At 50.3% G+C, this 16707-nt stretch overlaps 1 protein-coding gene across 4 annotated transcripts in view; it reads left to right on the forward strand.

Annotated features, from left to right (window-relative positions):
- The first annotated feature begins 70 nt into the window (after positions 1-70).
- SSH1 (slingshot protein phosphatase 1) overlaps positions 71-16707 on the forward strand; it is a 37357-nt gene continuing 20720 nt past the window's right edge. The window contains exons 1-2 of one of the 4 annotated variants that reach the window (XM_040608139.1): positions 71-204; positions 5166-5206. In XM_040608139.1, the coding sequence (XP_040464073.1) occupies positions 139-204; positions 5166-5206 (107 nt within the window). In that variant the 5' untranslated portion in view covers positions 71-138. Of the gene's footprint in view, positions 205-5165; positions 5207-16707 lie in introns of those variants that run through there. The other 3 variants (XM_040608149.1, XM_040608084.1, XM_040608129.1) reach the window with 3 other exon arrangements.

Here is a 16707-nt window from a genome sequence, read left to right on the forward strand (position 1 = left end):
CCCGGCGCCGCCCCCGCCGCCGCAGCGCCTGGCTCCTCCCCGCGGCGCGGCGGCCGGGCGGGCTGCGCAGCCGCCGGGGCGGTGGAGGCGGCCGGCGCCCCGCAGCCGCCGCCGCTGTAGCCGGGCCCCGCCGCCGCCATGGCGCTGGTCACGCTGCAGCGCTCGCCGACCCCCAGCGCCGCCTCCTCGGCCAGCACCAGCGAGGTGAGCCGGGCCGGGCCGGGCCGTGCGGCGGGGGACGGGGAGCGGGGCGGGACGCGACTCCTCAGCGCCGCGGCTGGGCCCCGCGCGTCGGCCGCGGCCCCCGGCCCCATGGCCCTGACCCCTCAGAGCCCCCGGCCCCGTGGCCCTGGCCCCTCACAGCCGCCCCCAGCCCCTGGCTGCATCTCCTCACGGCCCCCTGTAGCCCCCAGCCCCTGGCTGCCATCTCCTCACGGCCCCCTGTAGCCCCCGGCCCCTGGCTGCCATCTCCTCACGGCCCCATGGCCTTGGCCCCTCACAGCCTGCACAGCTTCTGGCTCCATCCCCTCACAGCCCCTGGCCCCACAGCCCCCCAGTATCCCCCAGACTCTGGCTCCAGCCCCTCACAGCCCCAGCCCCTCGCAGCCCCCGGCCCCCCATATCCCCCAGACCCTGGCTCCAGCCCCTCACAGGCTCAGGCCCCTCGCAGTCCCCAGCCCCACGGTCTCCCAGCCTACCATAGCTGCTTGCCCGCTGCCTTCATCCCCTCACAGCCCCCATGGCCCAGCCCCCTGCACTGCCCCTTCCCCTTGCAGCCCCCCATGCTGCCCAGCGCTGCTGTGCCTCAGCCCCTGGCCTTTCGATGCTGTAGGCTGCGTCAGGCCTAGGACTGTCCAGCCGTCTCCCCGCTCTGCCCCGCGGCACGCTGGCCGTGCCCCCCTCACCCCGCATTAGCTTGGGCTAGCTGAACCCCGGGCAGCCTGCTTGGCTCTTCTCTGCCAGGTAAATCCCTGGGCAGCGCGCTGGGCCTGTCATCAGGGAGTGGCTGTGCTTGCTGGCCCCATCTGTTCTCCTTCCCTGACACCCCACAGCAGCCACCGCCTCCTGCCCCCGGGGTGCTCTGCTTCACCCCCTGTGCTACCCCTCTGTCCCCGCGCTGCAGTGGCTCTGCCTTCCCCTTCCCCGTGCCTGCTGCAGCTTCTGCCCCATGGGGAGCTCACGCCAGCCCTTCCCTGAGGCAGCTGTGGTGGGTTGCCCGCTGCCAGAGCAGCTGCTGTCCCACTCCGCCCCATACCTGTGCGACGTCCCCATGCTGCTCTGTCTGCTGCCACTCCTTGCTGCAACGCAGCCTTCTCCTTCCCTCCCAGCTCTGCTGCTCCGGGATCGGGTACGTGCTGCTCAACCCGCTGCCCCTGTAATGCTGTGCTCCGTGCAGCCCTGCCCTGCTGGGACAGGCACCCTGTGCATCACAGCTCTGCCATGTGCCCCCTTGGCTCTTGTACCCCAAGAATGCCTTCTCCTGCCTCTGCTCAGCCTTGAGCTTCTGTCTTCCCTCACTGCAGCTCCCACATGCTACCCAAACACAGGTGCACCCTCCAGTTTGTTGTTCTTCTTTCACATGGATCCCTTTTTTCCTCTTAACCCATCTCCTTTATGACCCTCAAAGACCACCTGGTGGGTGTTTCTCTGCATATCCTTCCTGTGTGTCCCTCCCCCCCACCTCTTTCCTTTGATGCTCACTGCCCTTGGCTTCGCTCTGTCCCTGCTCCCACCAGGTAAACAATCCTATTTGTCACCTGTCAGGTCCCTGTGACTCCCCCGCGGGGAAGGCAGGAGGGTGACAGTGCCACAAAGCTCACAGGTTCTCCCTCACCTGGAGGGGCTGCAGGGGTCCCCTTTGCATGGCCCTCGCTGGAGATGTGTCATCCCTTCTTTCCGCCGACTGTTTTGCCATACTCATGTGGTTTGGGCTCCTGAGGCTGCAGGGACCCAGTGTTTGGACCATGCTGCGTTCATTGAGAAACATGAAGACAGGGCCTCTGCTTTTCTAAGGATTTTTTCAGAGGGAATTTTGTTGGGTTCTGATTCAGGCAGAGTCTTAAATGAGACCTAGTGGTCACCTGATCTACACAGATGTAAAGGAGCGGTAACCCTGTTGCAGGCAGTGGGATTAGACTGGGTTTCACTGGTGCAGGTGGGAGAGGAGTCAAAGCAGCATGCTTCTCACCTTGCCATGTGCATTGCGTTAGGCATTGCATTGTGTAGGAGCTCTGTGGTGGTTATTAGTTTTGCAGTGGGGTGACCATATGATTCTCCCTTTCCCTCTTGAAAACACTACCCCAGACTTGCCGCCTAGTGTTGTCCATGGCAGGGCACTCCTGCCGTAGCATCCATGGCTCAGGAGTACTTTGGTGGCTCCCAGAAGAAGACATTGGCTCCTGTTCGGTTTGTTTGGTCCCTTCTGGTGTGAAATACCACAAAACTATAAAATGTCCTTCTCTAAATTCAGCGTGTTACTTTTACAAAGTTAATTTCAAAGAAAAATCCTATCAGAAAGTGCCAGCCTACTCCATGATCTTTAATGATCTTTCTTGCAAGGAAAATCAGGACTCTTTGGGGCTTTTAGTTTGTGTGAATAATTACCAGATTTTTTAAATGGAAAATGATGACCATACGTCCTTGCTAATTGTGAGTACACTGCTGCAGCCTCTCTTCACTCATGAGCCTAAAGGAATTTATAAAATGGTTGCTGCTGCCTGCAAGAGGCTTGCTGCTATGTTAATGTAGCATGCTGTGAATTCTTAGGAGAGAGTAGTTCATACACACTTGCAAACTTGCACGCGTGTGTTGGCTCTGCTGCCATCTCCCTTCCACACCACCGCCAGCTCCGTGTCAGCTCCTTCAGCCTGGCCGCACTCTGCACAGTCCTCAGGGAGGGGTGAGGCTGTGGCTGGTGGGGGTCTGGCCCCAGCGCAGTGTCCGTGCTGTGGTGGGATCTGCGGTGCTCGTGACCAGCGGCAGGTCCGTGGCATCATGTGTGGTGCACCATAAAACCTGCCAGCTTGGAGGGATGCTCTGACCAAAACAAGGCAGAAGAACTCAGCGTGGTGGATGGCATCTTTGCTATCTGCCACACTGACTGCTTCTGCCTTGTTTTGGTTTTACTGGAGCTTTGTAATAGAAAATAGAGGGAGAGTTGACTTTGAAAGCAAGTCAGCTTCTGCAAAAGATGAGCCTGCAGCAGATGCAGGGCCGGCTTTGCTGCTGAGCTTCAGCTGACGATGTTCAAGACTTCACGGTCGTGTTTGTTTAAAAAGAAAAAAAGTTTTTCTCCCTCTTGTTGCTACGTGACAGACCCAAACAAACAGGAGGGTGACCTTACAAAGGCCAAAAAGCTGACAGCCCTTCCCAGGGCTGGGGGGATCTGCTGGTGGGGGGCACTGGAGCTCGGGGTGTTCCCAGGGCTCTGCTGACTGCCCCGGCCAGGCTGGCTCTGCACTGCCACTGCATACTGTAAACAGACTAAAAATAGCAGTGGTATGCTTCTCACCATCAGCTGCAGTCATTTTGGATGGGCTTTGTGTATCTCTTTTCCTCCAAATGGCTATATTTCTAATATCCGGCCCGTGCGGTTGCGTTTGGGGTTGGTTTTATTCCTGGCTTTACTTGGTTCTTACAGATTGTAAACAGAGCAGCTGCTGTGTGCTTTAGCCTCCCGAGTCTTAACTCGAGCTTGGGGGGAACAACCCAGGTCCTACAGGCACACAGAACTTCAGGCTTGAATGTTTTAAGTGAAACTGTTTGCTTATTTGCCAGGCTGGATGGGGCTGGGAGCAACCTGGGCTGGTGGAAGGTGTCCCTGCCTGTAGCTGGGGGTTGGAACTAGATGAGCTTTAAGGGCCCTTCCAACCCAAACCATGCTGGGATTTTATGGTTTTTAACTTCTACAAAACCAGCCAGAAACAAGTAACCCTTACAGTGGCCCTTATTTGATGCGGGTTTTAAGCAATGTTGTAGTAAATAAAGAATATGTTCCCTGAGTGTTAGCGCTGATGGGGCGTCATTTCTTAAAGGCTTGTGTCCCTTGTCTGGTGTCCAGTGTGTTGCAAGTTTGAAGGTTTTGCTGTTGCGGGGTGACTTGTAAGGTCCCTGCTTTGCTTCTTGGATCCAAACCATCTTCCCAGTGCAAACTGGCCCATTCTCTTCCGTCTACTTTTGGAGGACCAAAGGAGGAGAATTATCTTTGAGGTTTTTTGTTGATTTTTTTTTTCCAGCTCTGGATGCAATTAGCCCCAACTCTGTTTTTCTTTAATACAGAATTTTGTCCAGAAGCTAGTAGAGAAGTTGAAGAGGGTAGGTGGAAAGCACAGCTATGTGAAAATGTTTCTTGCTGAAAGTAGGCTTAAGTCACTAGCACGCTTCTGTTTCAAGGAGAGTAAATGAAATGTAAAGGCCAGTAATGTCACCTGAGCAGCCAGACTTGCTTCCAGGGGGACTTCCCACCAATGCCCAGTGAAAAAGTGGCTGGTTTAATACATGCTTGTCATGTATTTATCAGGAAAGCAGCAGATGTAGGACTTGTTGACGACTGGGCAATGAGGTGGGTGTCATCCCAGCCTTGGGACGCATCATCTGCCAGCATCCAGCTAGAGGTGGCCTTGCTGGCAAGGTGGCAGCACAGAGTGGGCAGAGGGGCCCTGCCGGTGTGTGCCGGGTTGGGGTTCAGGTGCTGGAGGCTGGGACAGTCCCAGCTGGGCAGTTTGGAGGGCGCTCGTGCTGTCACTGCACACCCTGAATTACAGCCTTAATTTGTGCCCCGCTCTTCGTTAGCAGCCTTTTGCTCGGGACAGGTTCTGCCCTCACGTGTGTGCTCAGTGGGAGTGATGTGTGTGCATTCTTGGTGACGTTGAGGTTGGCGATCTTCAAACCGATCTGTGCTCTAGGACCAGCTTGCAGGATTAGGACCTAAGAGCTTTAAAATCCCCGTGAGCCCCTTTGTCACCCGGCACTGGGTGCTGATGGCATGTATGGGCAGGGAGTCTCATTTATCCCTGGCACTGGAAAGAAAAAACTCTACAGAAAACAATCACCCCAAACCTGTTATTGCAGGGATGGTTTTAAAAAGCAGGGGGATATTTTTTAAAGTTGTAGTATGGAAACAACCAGCATGTAACTTTTTTTGTATCCTTCTTTTCTCCCCTCAGCTGGAGGTTGGCAGTGATGAAGAGCGTAAATTAAATGTAAGGTAAGCAGAGCTATTTGGCTCTAAACATCGTTTCCACTGTTGTTAATTGTCTGCCATGTGTCTGAGTCCTGATCCCGCACAGGACTCCAGCCTCGAGCATGTATGCTTGCCTGGAGGGGATCGCATGGGCTGCTGAGAGCTAAACACTGGGGATGCTCTTTCCCTGATCAGTTTAGTTTTGAGATGAGCGTTCAGTGAACTGAAAGCATAAAAGAAGGTTTGTGGGTTTTTTTCCTGGTGGGAAGAAACTGGAAAATTGCTCGTCAGCTCTGACCACAGCCCTTACCATTATCACAGCATCTCTGTCTGCTGCTGCTCTCTGAGGTTGAGGCTCTGGGTCGGGAAGGGGGTGTGCTCCTAGGGTTGGGTAGGAGAGAGCTTTGCTCATTCCTGGGTATTAACCGTCAGAAATTTGACTCCTTTGATACTGGGGTTGTGTAGAGCTGCTTTCTTCATGCGAGGAGGAGGAATGGGAGATCCTGCTGGAGAAGAGAAAGGCTTCTCTTGCTGATGCGCAGAGATCAGAAGTAGTAATGATCCAGCTAGTTTGGTGGGACTGGCCTAATGGGGCTCTGAGTAATTATGTGGAATGTTCACTCTAAACCCAGCTGCTGCAGACAGCTCTTACCCTCTAACCTGTAAGCCACAATTCGAGAGATATAGTGTGAAAACACAACGGTGGTTGGCAGGCTTTGGTCTCTTCTCCTTGTTACTACTTCCTCGTTTAATTATCCTGGTTTCAGGTAAAAGCAAAGCCACTCATCTGCTGCTTGGAGTCTGATCTTGTTGTCCATCCTGTTTTATGCTTTGAGACCAACTGTTGTGCAGATAGAAAACTGAGACACTGGTGGCAGTGGGTTTTCTGTCACAGTCTGATGGACTGAGTTGATTTGATGTCTGGTTAATCTTGTGGTTTTGGGAATAGCAAGTGGATATTAGGGTATAGATCGTCTTTACCCTGCAAGTGAAGTTGGAGAGCAGAAAAGCAAAGTTGCTACTTCACAGACATAGAAAGTGTCAGGCCTTGCCATTTTACTGTCCTGGAGGTGACTTGTCGTGGCTGAAGCCCATCTGGGAAGTCCAGCGTTTGGTGGCTGTCCTGCGTGGATGCACGTGGGTCATAAGTGTTGTACGTTTGGTTGCTGTGTGGTCTCCTGTGTAAAGGCATTTAATGGCAGTCTGCAATGTTCTTATTTTCTAGAGAATGCATTTTGTATTGGTTAAAGCAAAATTCAAGATTCCTGGTTCTGCTCCCAGCTTGGTTGTGGCCTTACTATACAACTGGAGGCTGAAGCAGGAACCTGCTTAAGTCATGAATAGCAACACATCCTTAATTCTTATGCTTTTTCCCATGTTGTATTAAATAGTAACACTTAACTGAGCAGTATGATAGCTGCCTCTTCTGTGTACATGGTTCTTGTGCTGAAAGAAGAAATACAACTTTATCCCTCAAATGAACTCAGGGACAGTGTACGTGTAAATGGTTGGGACATCATTGGTTTTGTGGCTACCTTTGGTCTGCCTGGTCTTTTTGCAAACCAGGCATGTGCATCCGTCACTGACCGGAGCAAAGGTGGGGGTAGATGTAGTGGAAATGGGCTTAAAGGTTGATACTTTTCTACTGGCTGTTGAAAAATACTGCGGCACTGACTTTAGAAACAGAGATCCCAAGAGCTTCCTCTGTCCTTCAGTCTCTTGGGGCTGCTCTTCCGTATATGATTTTCAGGATAAGAATCTGGTAATTAAATCATTAGATAGACCTCGAGAATAGGATGACTCTTGTGCAGCTGTACTTAGGGGGAAACACTGCCAAGGACTGAAGAAAATGTGTGGCCCTAGTGTGGACACAGCGGAGATGATAAATGAAACTGCTCTGGTGGGGAGGTGGGTAGATCGTGCCCCCTTCTTGCCGGCAGCTGCTCCGGATCAATTTGCTGAGACTTTACCCGGTGCCCATGGGGTGGCAGAATTGTTCAACTTCATTGTGCTCCTCCAACAGCTGAGTTCAGGTCTGCTCTGAAAAAAAATGCAGGAATGGGCTATGGTGATATTTGTGAATCTTTTAATCCTAGTCTAGCCTTGGTGGAGACTTAGGTGACAGCTGTGCTTTGTCACATGTGCCCTGAGTGCAGGGGTCGTCGGTCCAGCGCCTGACTTTGCAGACCTCAAAGATCCTAATGGTTAGAAAAAGGAAAAGTTGTTGGAAACAAAACCCCATCTTGCTGCCAGCTCGAACTGTGTTTCATCGACACAGGGTGAATGTGCTATTACACATTTATGATGTTACTTACTTGTCCGCTTGCTGTACAGATTATTTTCATTCATTCCAAAAAATTCCAGGATTTTCATTTGAGACTGCATAGTTGGGTTTTTTTTCTTGGAGGAACAGGTCTGTATCATGGTTTTATAACCAGCTGCGTGTCTTGCTCCTCTCTGGTCTAAGAGCAGCAGACCTTCCTTATGGTTTCTGTCATTCCAAAATGCTTTGCTTCCTGTTTTGTCCCTGAAACAGCTTCTACCCTAACATAGACAGAGGGGGGGATGTGTTCTAGGTTCAGCTTTTCTTTCGAAGATACTGTTGCTCTCTGAATTTTCTTAAATATTAGTGTGCTTTAAAGTCCCCCTTTTCTCACTTTCCAAAAAAATTGCAGATAAAGTAACATCCACACTAGTTCCAGCAGACAGTCGGGAGTCTGTTTTGCTCCCCGGTGGATAAAGATTCATAGCAGAAGAAAAAGTAAGAGCACAGGCTCAGATCTAACAGCCCAGTTGGCCTTGGTGTAGCTGGTGCAGACAAAAGCTTCATGTCTCGTTCTCTGCATTGTTTGTGTTTACCAAAACCTTCCTTCCTGAATGCCGATCAGCCATGGGCTGTGGTGGCTTGATCCCTTTTTCCCCTGATGATGCAGTGCACCCACAGAACCTTGAGACATCTCACCCAAATGTTAATAAAACTGCTGGCACACTTACGTCAAGTCCGTGGGAGTATGCACTAGCTTAGAGTTAAGCACAGCCTTAAGTTTTGCAAGATGGGGGTCCACTGAGTTCAACATAAGCCTTGTGTGCACAGTGCCTGCCACCTTATCACAGAGCCATGTTACGCTCTTTTAGCTCAGAGCAACGTCAGAGAAGATGATACCGAGCGTGGGGGAGATGCAGAGCAGAGCTGAGCTCTTTTCAAGCTGACTGCTCCGGGAGAATGGGGTATCTGCAACTTTTCCGACCCTGATTTTTGCTGCAATCCGATTGACTTTCATCACTGACCGTTGGTTGGCTCTCCAGCGCCAAGTCAAAGGAGATGTTGTACAAAGCCAGTCATGCTAAGTGTTGGCTGTTTCTTGGATGCAGTTGGCAAATGCAGCAAGATAATCACTGGCTTTAATTACAAACACAAGTAAGTTTGTTTAGCCAGTCATTCCGTAATCTCTGCCATTATTTGCCTTCCAATCGCAGTCTGAATGCGCTCAGAAATGGGGCCGCGTGAGTGTTTTTGGGCACCTTCTGCGGGGAGATGGAGGTTGAACTGCTGTGGGAGGGCCTGGGAGTTAGTTGTCTCCAGCCTCTGATCAAGCCTGTAGATCGTTGTGGAAAGAACTGTTCTTGTTTGGCATCGCTAAACCCAGTTTTAAGAGCTGGCCAGAGCAGCTACGGGAGGTAGAGGTTTTCAGGGTTGGGCTTGTATACATTTGTGGAGACTTTTAATGACATACGCTGCTCTGCCACCTCTGCGTGCTGCATGGCCACTGCTGAGCGGGGACACCCTGTGCTGAGAGCACTGCCTGGAGCATCCAGTGTCCTGCTGGACAGAGAAGTTGCAGAGGAAGAACAGGAGCCTGAGGGTCTTCCTCTCTTTGCTGATGTTATCCTGTGTGCCTCGCCACTTCGCTTAATGTTCCTGAGCCCCTTTCTCCCATATGCGGCCTGGTAGATGACTGTTGGCTCCTCTTTTGAAACTCTCAGAGTAAACTGTTAGCTCTGCTTGGTTTTATTCAGCATTAAAACCTTTCAGCTCGGAGATGTATGGCTTTTGACCTCTGAGGAACCTACTGCTGTTTGTGATGGGTGAAAGGCACATCCCCCTTGCTTTCCATCTCACTTGCCTTTGTGTTTTGCATGACTACCTGGTTGGGAACAAACGTGCTCCACCACATTGGTTTGATAACCAGCTCTACAGTTTCTTTAGTTACTGCTTTTTTTGTTGTAGTTTAACAAAGTAAAGTAATTTTCTGTTTTGAAGGTAGTGGAGTTACACTGGGCATTGGTTTGACTCGGGTTTGCATTTGCTGCAGGAATTAGGTGGAGCCCTCGGGCTGATGAAAACTGCAGCTCGGTGGTCAACAAGAGGAGTAATTGCTGCAGACAAACTCTTTACAGGGCATCGTTAGGTTTAGATTGGATATTAGGACAAATTTCTTACCCAAAAGAGTTGTCAAGCATTGGAACAGGCTGCCAAGAGAAGTGGCGGAGTCACCATCCCTGGGGGTATTTAAAAGACTTGTAGATGTGATCCTTAGGGACATGGTTTAGCGATGGACTTGGCAGTGTGAGGTTAACGGTTGGACTCGATGTTCTTAAAGGTCTTTTGCAACCTAAACCATTCTAAGATTCTATGGTCATCCTGGCTGGCACATGCCAGAGGACTCATAATAAGGGGACTGTTTGGTTAAAATCACTGTAATAAACCAGATTGCCTTGCTGGTGCTGCAGCTGGCTTCTTCAGGATGGAAACTCCAAGGACAAATGGAACTCCAGCCTGCTGCTCTGGCTCTGTGCAGCCACGTGTTCCCTCTGCACAGCTTTCCTTCCACGCTGTGCTGAGTGCCACCAGAGCTGGGGACGTTTATAGATTATACTTTGTTGTATGTTCTGTTTTAATGCACCAAAAATCATATATTAACACCTTGATCGTGAAGTTTTTTAGGGATTTATGAGCATGTTTTCCTGGAGGCAGCACTGAGTGAATGGCTTGTGTCCGCAGCTTTGGGTGCTGTGTTTGTGATACTGGAAAGTTGCGTGGGGCTGGGGGTGTGCTGGGGCAGCTGCCTGGAGGATTTATTTGTGGGGACAGCAGCTCATTGCACACTTGACAAGTCCTGCTCACTGGAGTATTTATTGTCTCCCAGTTACTTGGTTGGGAGATCTTGGGGCAGAAGTTGCTGACTTTATTAACTGTTCAAAACAGGACGCTGAATCACATCCTGGCAAGGCTGCGGCATCCTGCCTTAGCGTGCTCCATACAATGGGGAGACAAATTCACAGGCTCGTGACCCTCGGTAACTTTCTGGCCCGTAGGTGTGGCCATGGAAGCTGATGAAGATATAATTAGGCCTTTACATTTTGTGGTGGGTTGTATGGGGATGTTCAAAGACCATGGAGCTGAGGAAGCATGCACTTACTTGACACTTATTTAAGATCTGGCCTTTCCAGGAAACTGTTGCTGACTTGAAGTTGAGCAATGCGAGTTTACTTGGGTGTAGGTAGAATAACAGCAGGAGGCCTGCCAGTTTGAAGATGTGGTGATCAGACTTTTTTCAGAATTGTATATAAATATCTTTTTTTTTTCTTTCTTTCTTTCTCTTTTTTTCCCCATTCCCATGAAACCTCAGCAGTTTGGCAAAACCCAAAACTGGCCCTGTTATCAAAGGTACTGGCTTTGGACTGAACTTTTTTCTTTTTTTTCTTTCTGTAGAAGACCAGTGTGGTTACTGTTTATTTAGGTATTAGAGCTGGGTCAAAAAAATATTTTGGTTCTAAATGCCTCTTGATTTTTTAAATACCTTAATCTTTGATAATCTGTTGCCAAGATCTGTGAGTCAGGGATTTCTCATATAAATCAGAGCTGTGGTCTGCCTGACAAGTGCTCTTGAGATGTTTTTGGAGTACATGAAATGGACAGAACACCTTCATAGGCATGGCTTTACTTTTAATGAAGAGAGTGTTGAGTTTTTTATTTCCCAAACATTTACACATCCTTCTGCAGCATTTGAATCCCTGGTGTAGAATCACTTCACTGCTACACAAAAAAATCAGAAAGCAAAATAAGCCAAAAATAAGCCCAGGCTCAAATGGATTAGGATGCAGACTGCATCTGTTAGTTGTTTTATGTTCTACATCCTTCTCGGATCAGAAGGACTTTTCACTGCAGGGCTTGCCTTCCCTCTCTGGAAGTTTTAGGGCTGCAGTCCAGGCAGAAGCCAAAGGTGTTGAGCTTTTGCATCACAGACAGATCTGCATCAGCTCTCTGTAACATAAGGTATGAATGTCCACGACCAGAGTGTGAACTGGCAGTGGTTAATGGCTTTGCCAGAGCTGCTTGTGTGTGTAGACATCTTCCCCTTGCAGCCAGTACAAAGGTTTCTCTTTTGCCACTAGAGATGTAGGTTTCTCCGCATCTTTCCCAGGGCAGGAGCAGGATCACAAACCCATCTGTGGAGCAGCCGGTGTGCTGTGTGTTCATACCCACCTCAGCCGGTCCTCACCGTTGGTATGTCAAAGCATTGCCCATCACACCAAACTCTCCCCTGAGACCTGGTACTGATGTAACATTTGTTGTAGGACCCGGAGTTTGTGCCTGATGCTGATCTCACTAGCACAGAGGTCCTGTGCAGAGGGACTCGCCACACTGACAAACCTGCCAAAATCACACCAGCCCACCTCTCTTGAAGAAATTCTTGCTGCAAGAACCGCTAGTGAAGGCAGCTGTTGGGGGATCTGTGGTGGTGTGCTGCTGACCGCTGGGCAGAAAACCTCTGGGGTTTAGCACCAGGGGCCAAGGCATTCAGAAATGCAGGGAACGGGACAAAATGTCCCTTTTCAGATTTTCCAGAAAGCTGCCAGGTTGCTTGTTTGCCCTGTCTGTCGTCCAAACGGTCATGTTCAACACTGGCATCCCTGCAGAGACCGCTGCCTGTGGGGCTGCTCACAGCATGCTGTGTGTGGGCATCTCCCTCCCAGCCCTGCAAAACTTTTTATGCTACAGATGTCTGCTGCTTTCTGCAACACTGATTCTGCTTGTAAAAGATAGGTTTGGAGTGGAGGGGAAAAAGAAGGATGATTCTGATATTTTTACTAACATTTTTCTGTCTTGAGCTGGCTTTTACCCCTGGTTGGCAGTCTCCTAATTTCTGGGGTGCTGGCTTGGGGGAGCTGGGAAGGCAGGCTGCAGTCTAGCTAAATACTAGGGAGGTGTCAGGATTGAGCTAAAACTTTTCTCACTCTGCTTTTATACCGCGTGATCCATCTAGATTTATTTATTTTATTTTTACGCCTTACCAATGTGTCAAGTACTCCTTGGGCTCTACTGCCTTTTTTGGAGTCATTCTGAAACCCAGCAGCTAAGCTATTTTTTGGGTTGCTGCGCTACCACTGCCTGTAGCATTCTCAGTTGTGCTTCCTATGCTGTTGTCTGTGTCCTGGCTGACCTTCACGCATGCTGCTTGGAAGCTGCTTGCTTAATCCTTGAAACTATTATTCACCTTCCTTTTCTTTTCCAGTGGCGCCATTGGAGAGTTTCCACTTGTTTCTCTGGCCTGTCTCGGAGAGACACCACTGAGTGGGTGAAATGGGGTGACTTAATAAAATAGTTTAAAGGATTAAAACGATGAGTTGATGGGAGGAATGCAGGAGGATCAGCCGATGTGCCGACAGCTCAGCAGGGGAGGAGGACAGGAGCAGGATTGGCTCCTGCCTGGGGGTGTGGGCAGGAGGCTCTTGATGTGCCCTCCGTGCCAGAAGCCTGGGGGCTGGCATCATCCCACCTCTCCTTTGGCCTGGACCACGGCTCCGGGACACCTCCCCGGCACTCCCAGGCTTGTGGTCTGTCCTCCTCCCTACCTGTGGTCATGGAACAGCTATGGCAATAACATGGCAACACCACCACCCAAAAAAGTGACTTGTAGGAAAACACAAGGTGTCTTTTGAGTCTTTCGGTGTGGGGGAAGAAGGGAGCCAGTGTTTTGGGAATAGCCAGCTTCCCACAGACCACCAGGATGCTGTGTGGCAGAGGATGCACTGGGCTGGAAACCCATGTTGTTGCTAAGGCTGGGACCTCTGTATATACCTCTCACCCTTCCCTGTGCCAGCTGATGCCTTCCCTAGCCTTGCTTTTTGAGTCCGTGAGTCTAGGCACACGTGAGCCGCTCTGTGTAGCGGCGTGGAGAAGCATTACTCAGCCCTTGCTGCAGGGTGGGCGGTCATGGGCTGCTGCAAGGGGCTGGGGTCCATCCGCAGGTGCACGCTGGGGACATGGATGCTGGGAGTCTCTGTAGGGTTAATACTCCTCTTCTGAGAGTGAGGGAAGGGTTTCTTTGTAGCAGTTGAATGGGCAGTCGTGCAGGCTGAGGTTTGGGGAGGATCTGGCCCTGGTCTCCTGAGACGGTGGCTATCACAAAAATGACATCATGTTTCAGTGGGAATCTCAGAAATGTGCATTGAGATTCAAACTGTTCCAAGCACATCACATAGCTGGATGATGCTGTGATCAGCCTCCTGCCTTTTTGAACTCTGTGTTTAATGGGATGAGCAAAAAGGATTTCTTTTTCCTTGTGAAACCATCTCTTATTTTATTTGGCTTTTCACCATCCAAGTACTAGGGATTCCTAGAATTTTCTCTTTCCTGGTTGTTTGGGAGCCGTTCTGCTAACTTATTTTGCACAAGTCTGCTGGAATGGGGAACGATCCTGTTAATTTTTTTGCTTCCCTCTTCCTGCCCTTTCTCTCCACCCGAGCTGCTCCTGTGTTGCCTGCAGGCACAGCCCGGGTCGTGCTCAGCCCTCCGAGCTGTGTGCCACCCCAGCGTGGGGTACACACACGGCTGACCGCGTTTGGCTCTCTGCAGAGCTGGGGTGATGGCTGCTAGAGCCTGACGAGTCGCTCACCCGGTGCGCAGGAGTGACTGGAGGCACATCATCAGCAGTCTATTTATATTAGGAAATTAGCTTTTGTGGGCTTCATGATTGATTTCATTTTTTTCTTTTTCCTCTTTGTGCTCGAGGAGCATTTGTATCTGGTGCTGTGAATGGCCTGCAGTGTCTCAAACCCTTCTTAGCATTCTTGAGCTGTGGATGTAGCCCACGCCTTTCAGCTGAACAATACATCCTCAGACTCCCCTTTTGTTGTTGCACTGCTAAAAACACGAGAGCGAAGCCTGCCGGGTCTTCCTGCCTGCCCGACTGTCTCACTCCCCTTTGAAATAGCTGGGGAGATGCTTGCCCTGCAGGGAGGCATTACAGGGCACCCCCGCTGCCCCCCCAGCGAGGGCTGCTGCCTGGCCACCTTGCAGGCAACTTCTTGCCATTGCATGATGGTGCCATGGCTGTGTCTGAGGAAGGGGGGAATGTGCTTTCTGTGTCTGAAGGAACAACAGACGTTGACAGCTTACGTTTTTAATTTCTTCTTGAGGTGACTTATCTTTAGCTCAGGAAATCTGAGAATGATGAATTTCTAGCCCATCAAAGCCACAGCGTAACATAGCTATGGGTATGGAAGGAGCCTTCCTGCCTTGCATTTTTGTACTAAAATATATTTCAGAAGACAAATGTTTCTAAAAGTTGCCCTGAAGGTAGCTGCAGAGATTTCGGCAAGGTAGAACACCTCAAACCAAGTGATGCTGGCAGCTCTCGCCGACTTCAGCAGGTGTGTTGGGCACCTGCAGTTCTGATCGCTGGTCAATTTATCAGCGTGTCACAAAGCCTACACATGTATGCAATAGCACTTTGTTTTAAAACAGCATCACACGTGTTGCAGCTGGGTCTTTCCCGGTCCTGCTGCACGGGGAGCATTCTGCTTGTCCCTCGGCGTGGCAGCATGTCACACTAAGCAGGGCTGTTGTGGCCATACTCTCAGCTATATTTGTAAAGGCGATTCCTTTGTTTCATTTAATCTTTTTGTGGCACTGGACTCTGCGTGACTGGTGTGTGACACACAGAAAAGGGCCTTTGGAAACACACAAAGTACTTCTTAAAAAAAACCCATGAGAAATGACTCGCTGCTGCTGTTAAAACTCCCATTTCTGTTTCTCAGGTTGTACAGTAGCATGCGAGCAAGTAGCTTTGAAGTTCATTTTTTCCCTGGCGCTGTTTTATGTTGCTCAGACCCCTTCTGAAGGCCCCTTTCTTGGTCAGGAAGTGTTATCTGATGTGCCTTCTATCAAGCCAAAGCAAGCAGTCAGTGTGCTTTAATTGTCAGCTTGGCCTGGGAAGCAGGGGCTGTGCAGCTGCTGCCTTATCTTCCTGCTATTTCTCTCCCCGCATCTTTGTTTCTATTTGATGTGCTCGTTTCCAGTTTACATTGCTATTTCGGTATGACTGTGTGACAGCCCTCTGACTCGCTGCAGCGGTGCCCTGTCTTAAAAACCACCGTCTGGCACATGGAGGGCCTGGCTGGGATGCGGGAGCATCCCAGGGGACTGTCTCGATCCCTGGGCTGCTGCACCGCAGCAGAGAGGTGTACCAGGGAGGACCCTTCCAGGGGCTGTGCTTTGTGTTCTTGCTTAATTGCCTTGAGGTGGCTGGGCTTTTTCCCGAGTGAGCAGAAAACGGGGGAAGAAAAAGGGAAAAAAAAAAAATCAGTTCTCCTTATCAAAGGGGCTGTGGAAAAGGGAAGGGTGTTTAATTTTGTGGAGCTTGGGAGGCCTGTTTTTCCCTTACCTTATCAGTTTGGAAACATTTGGAGCAGAAGATGTCATAAAACCCAAGGAACTGGGAGGTACTACCATGTTCACGCCTTTGTAAAATTGCGACCAATTTTGAGAGAAGCAATTATTGCCCTTTTTTAGCCGAAAATGTGTGCTCCCCTGGGCATGGGGAGAAGTCTGTCTGCAGTGTGTAGGAAGGGGGTGCTCTGGCTCAGCCCGGATGCATAGATGACGTTCTCTACCCCTGCACCACATGTATGTTTTGTTCCATTAATGAAGGGGGAATTAAGAAACTTAATTTGACAGAGATTTAGTGCCCAGAGAGCATGATGGTGGCCCTGTGCCTGGGTAAGGCTTCATTGCAGAGCTTTTCTGGAACATGGAGCTCTGCACCCAGCTGCACAAACATGCGACAGGTCAACAATGTGAGAGTTGCTCAAGATGAAAGGTTAAACAGGAACAGAGGAAAGTTTCAGGTGGGAGCAGATATCTTGAAAGGACATCTGGAATGTTATCTCTTTGGGAGAGGAGGGTATAACTTTGGTGGAACAGCCAGGCAGAGGTGAGCACCAAATGTTAGTTGAAGCAAGCTTTGAGACCCATCAGGAGCTGTAGACAAGCAGATCTGAACAAACACTTGCACTAAATGAGCTTCTTGGTTGTGATCAGCAGCAAACACAAAGTTAAGTTCATTACGGCTCCAGAAATACCGAGGGTCGTTGGCAGTGTGGTGATAAGCCAGGCTCCTTGGGCATCCCTGCACTGAGTGATCCTGTGGCAGTTCTGGAAGCAGCAGGGATACTCAGCCAGACACAAACTGATGTTTCTGTGTTCTGCCTCTTTTAGCTAGATACTATTTTTTAATTCT

This window comes from Falco naumanni, chromosome 1, assembly GCF_017639655.2.
Source record: "Falco naumanni isolate bFalNau1 chromosome 1, bFalNau1.pat, whole genome shotgun sequence".
Classification (NCBI taxonomy): Eukaryota; Metazoa; Chordata; class Aves; order Falconiformes; family Falconidae; genus Falco; species Falco naumanni.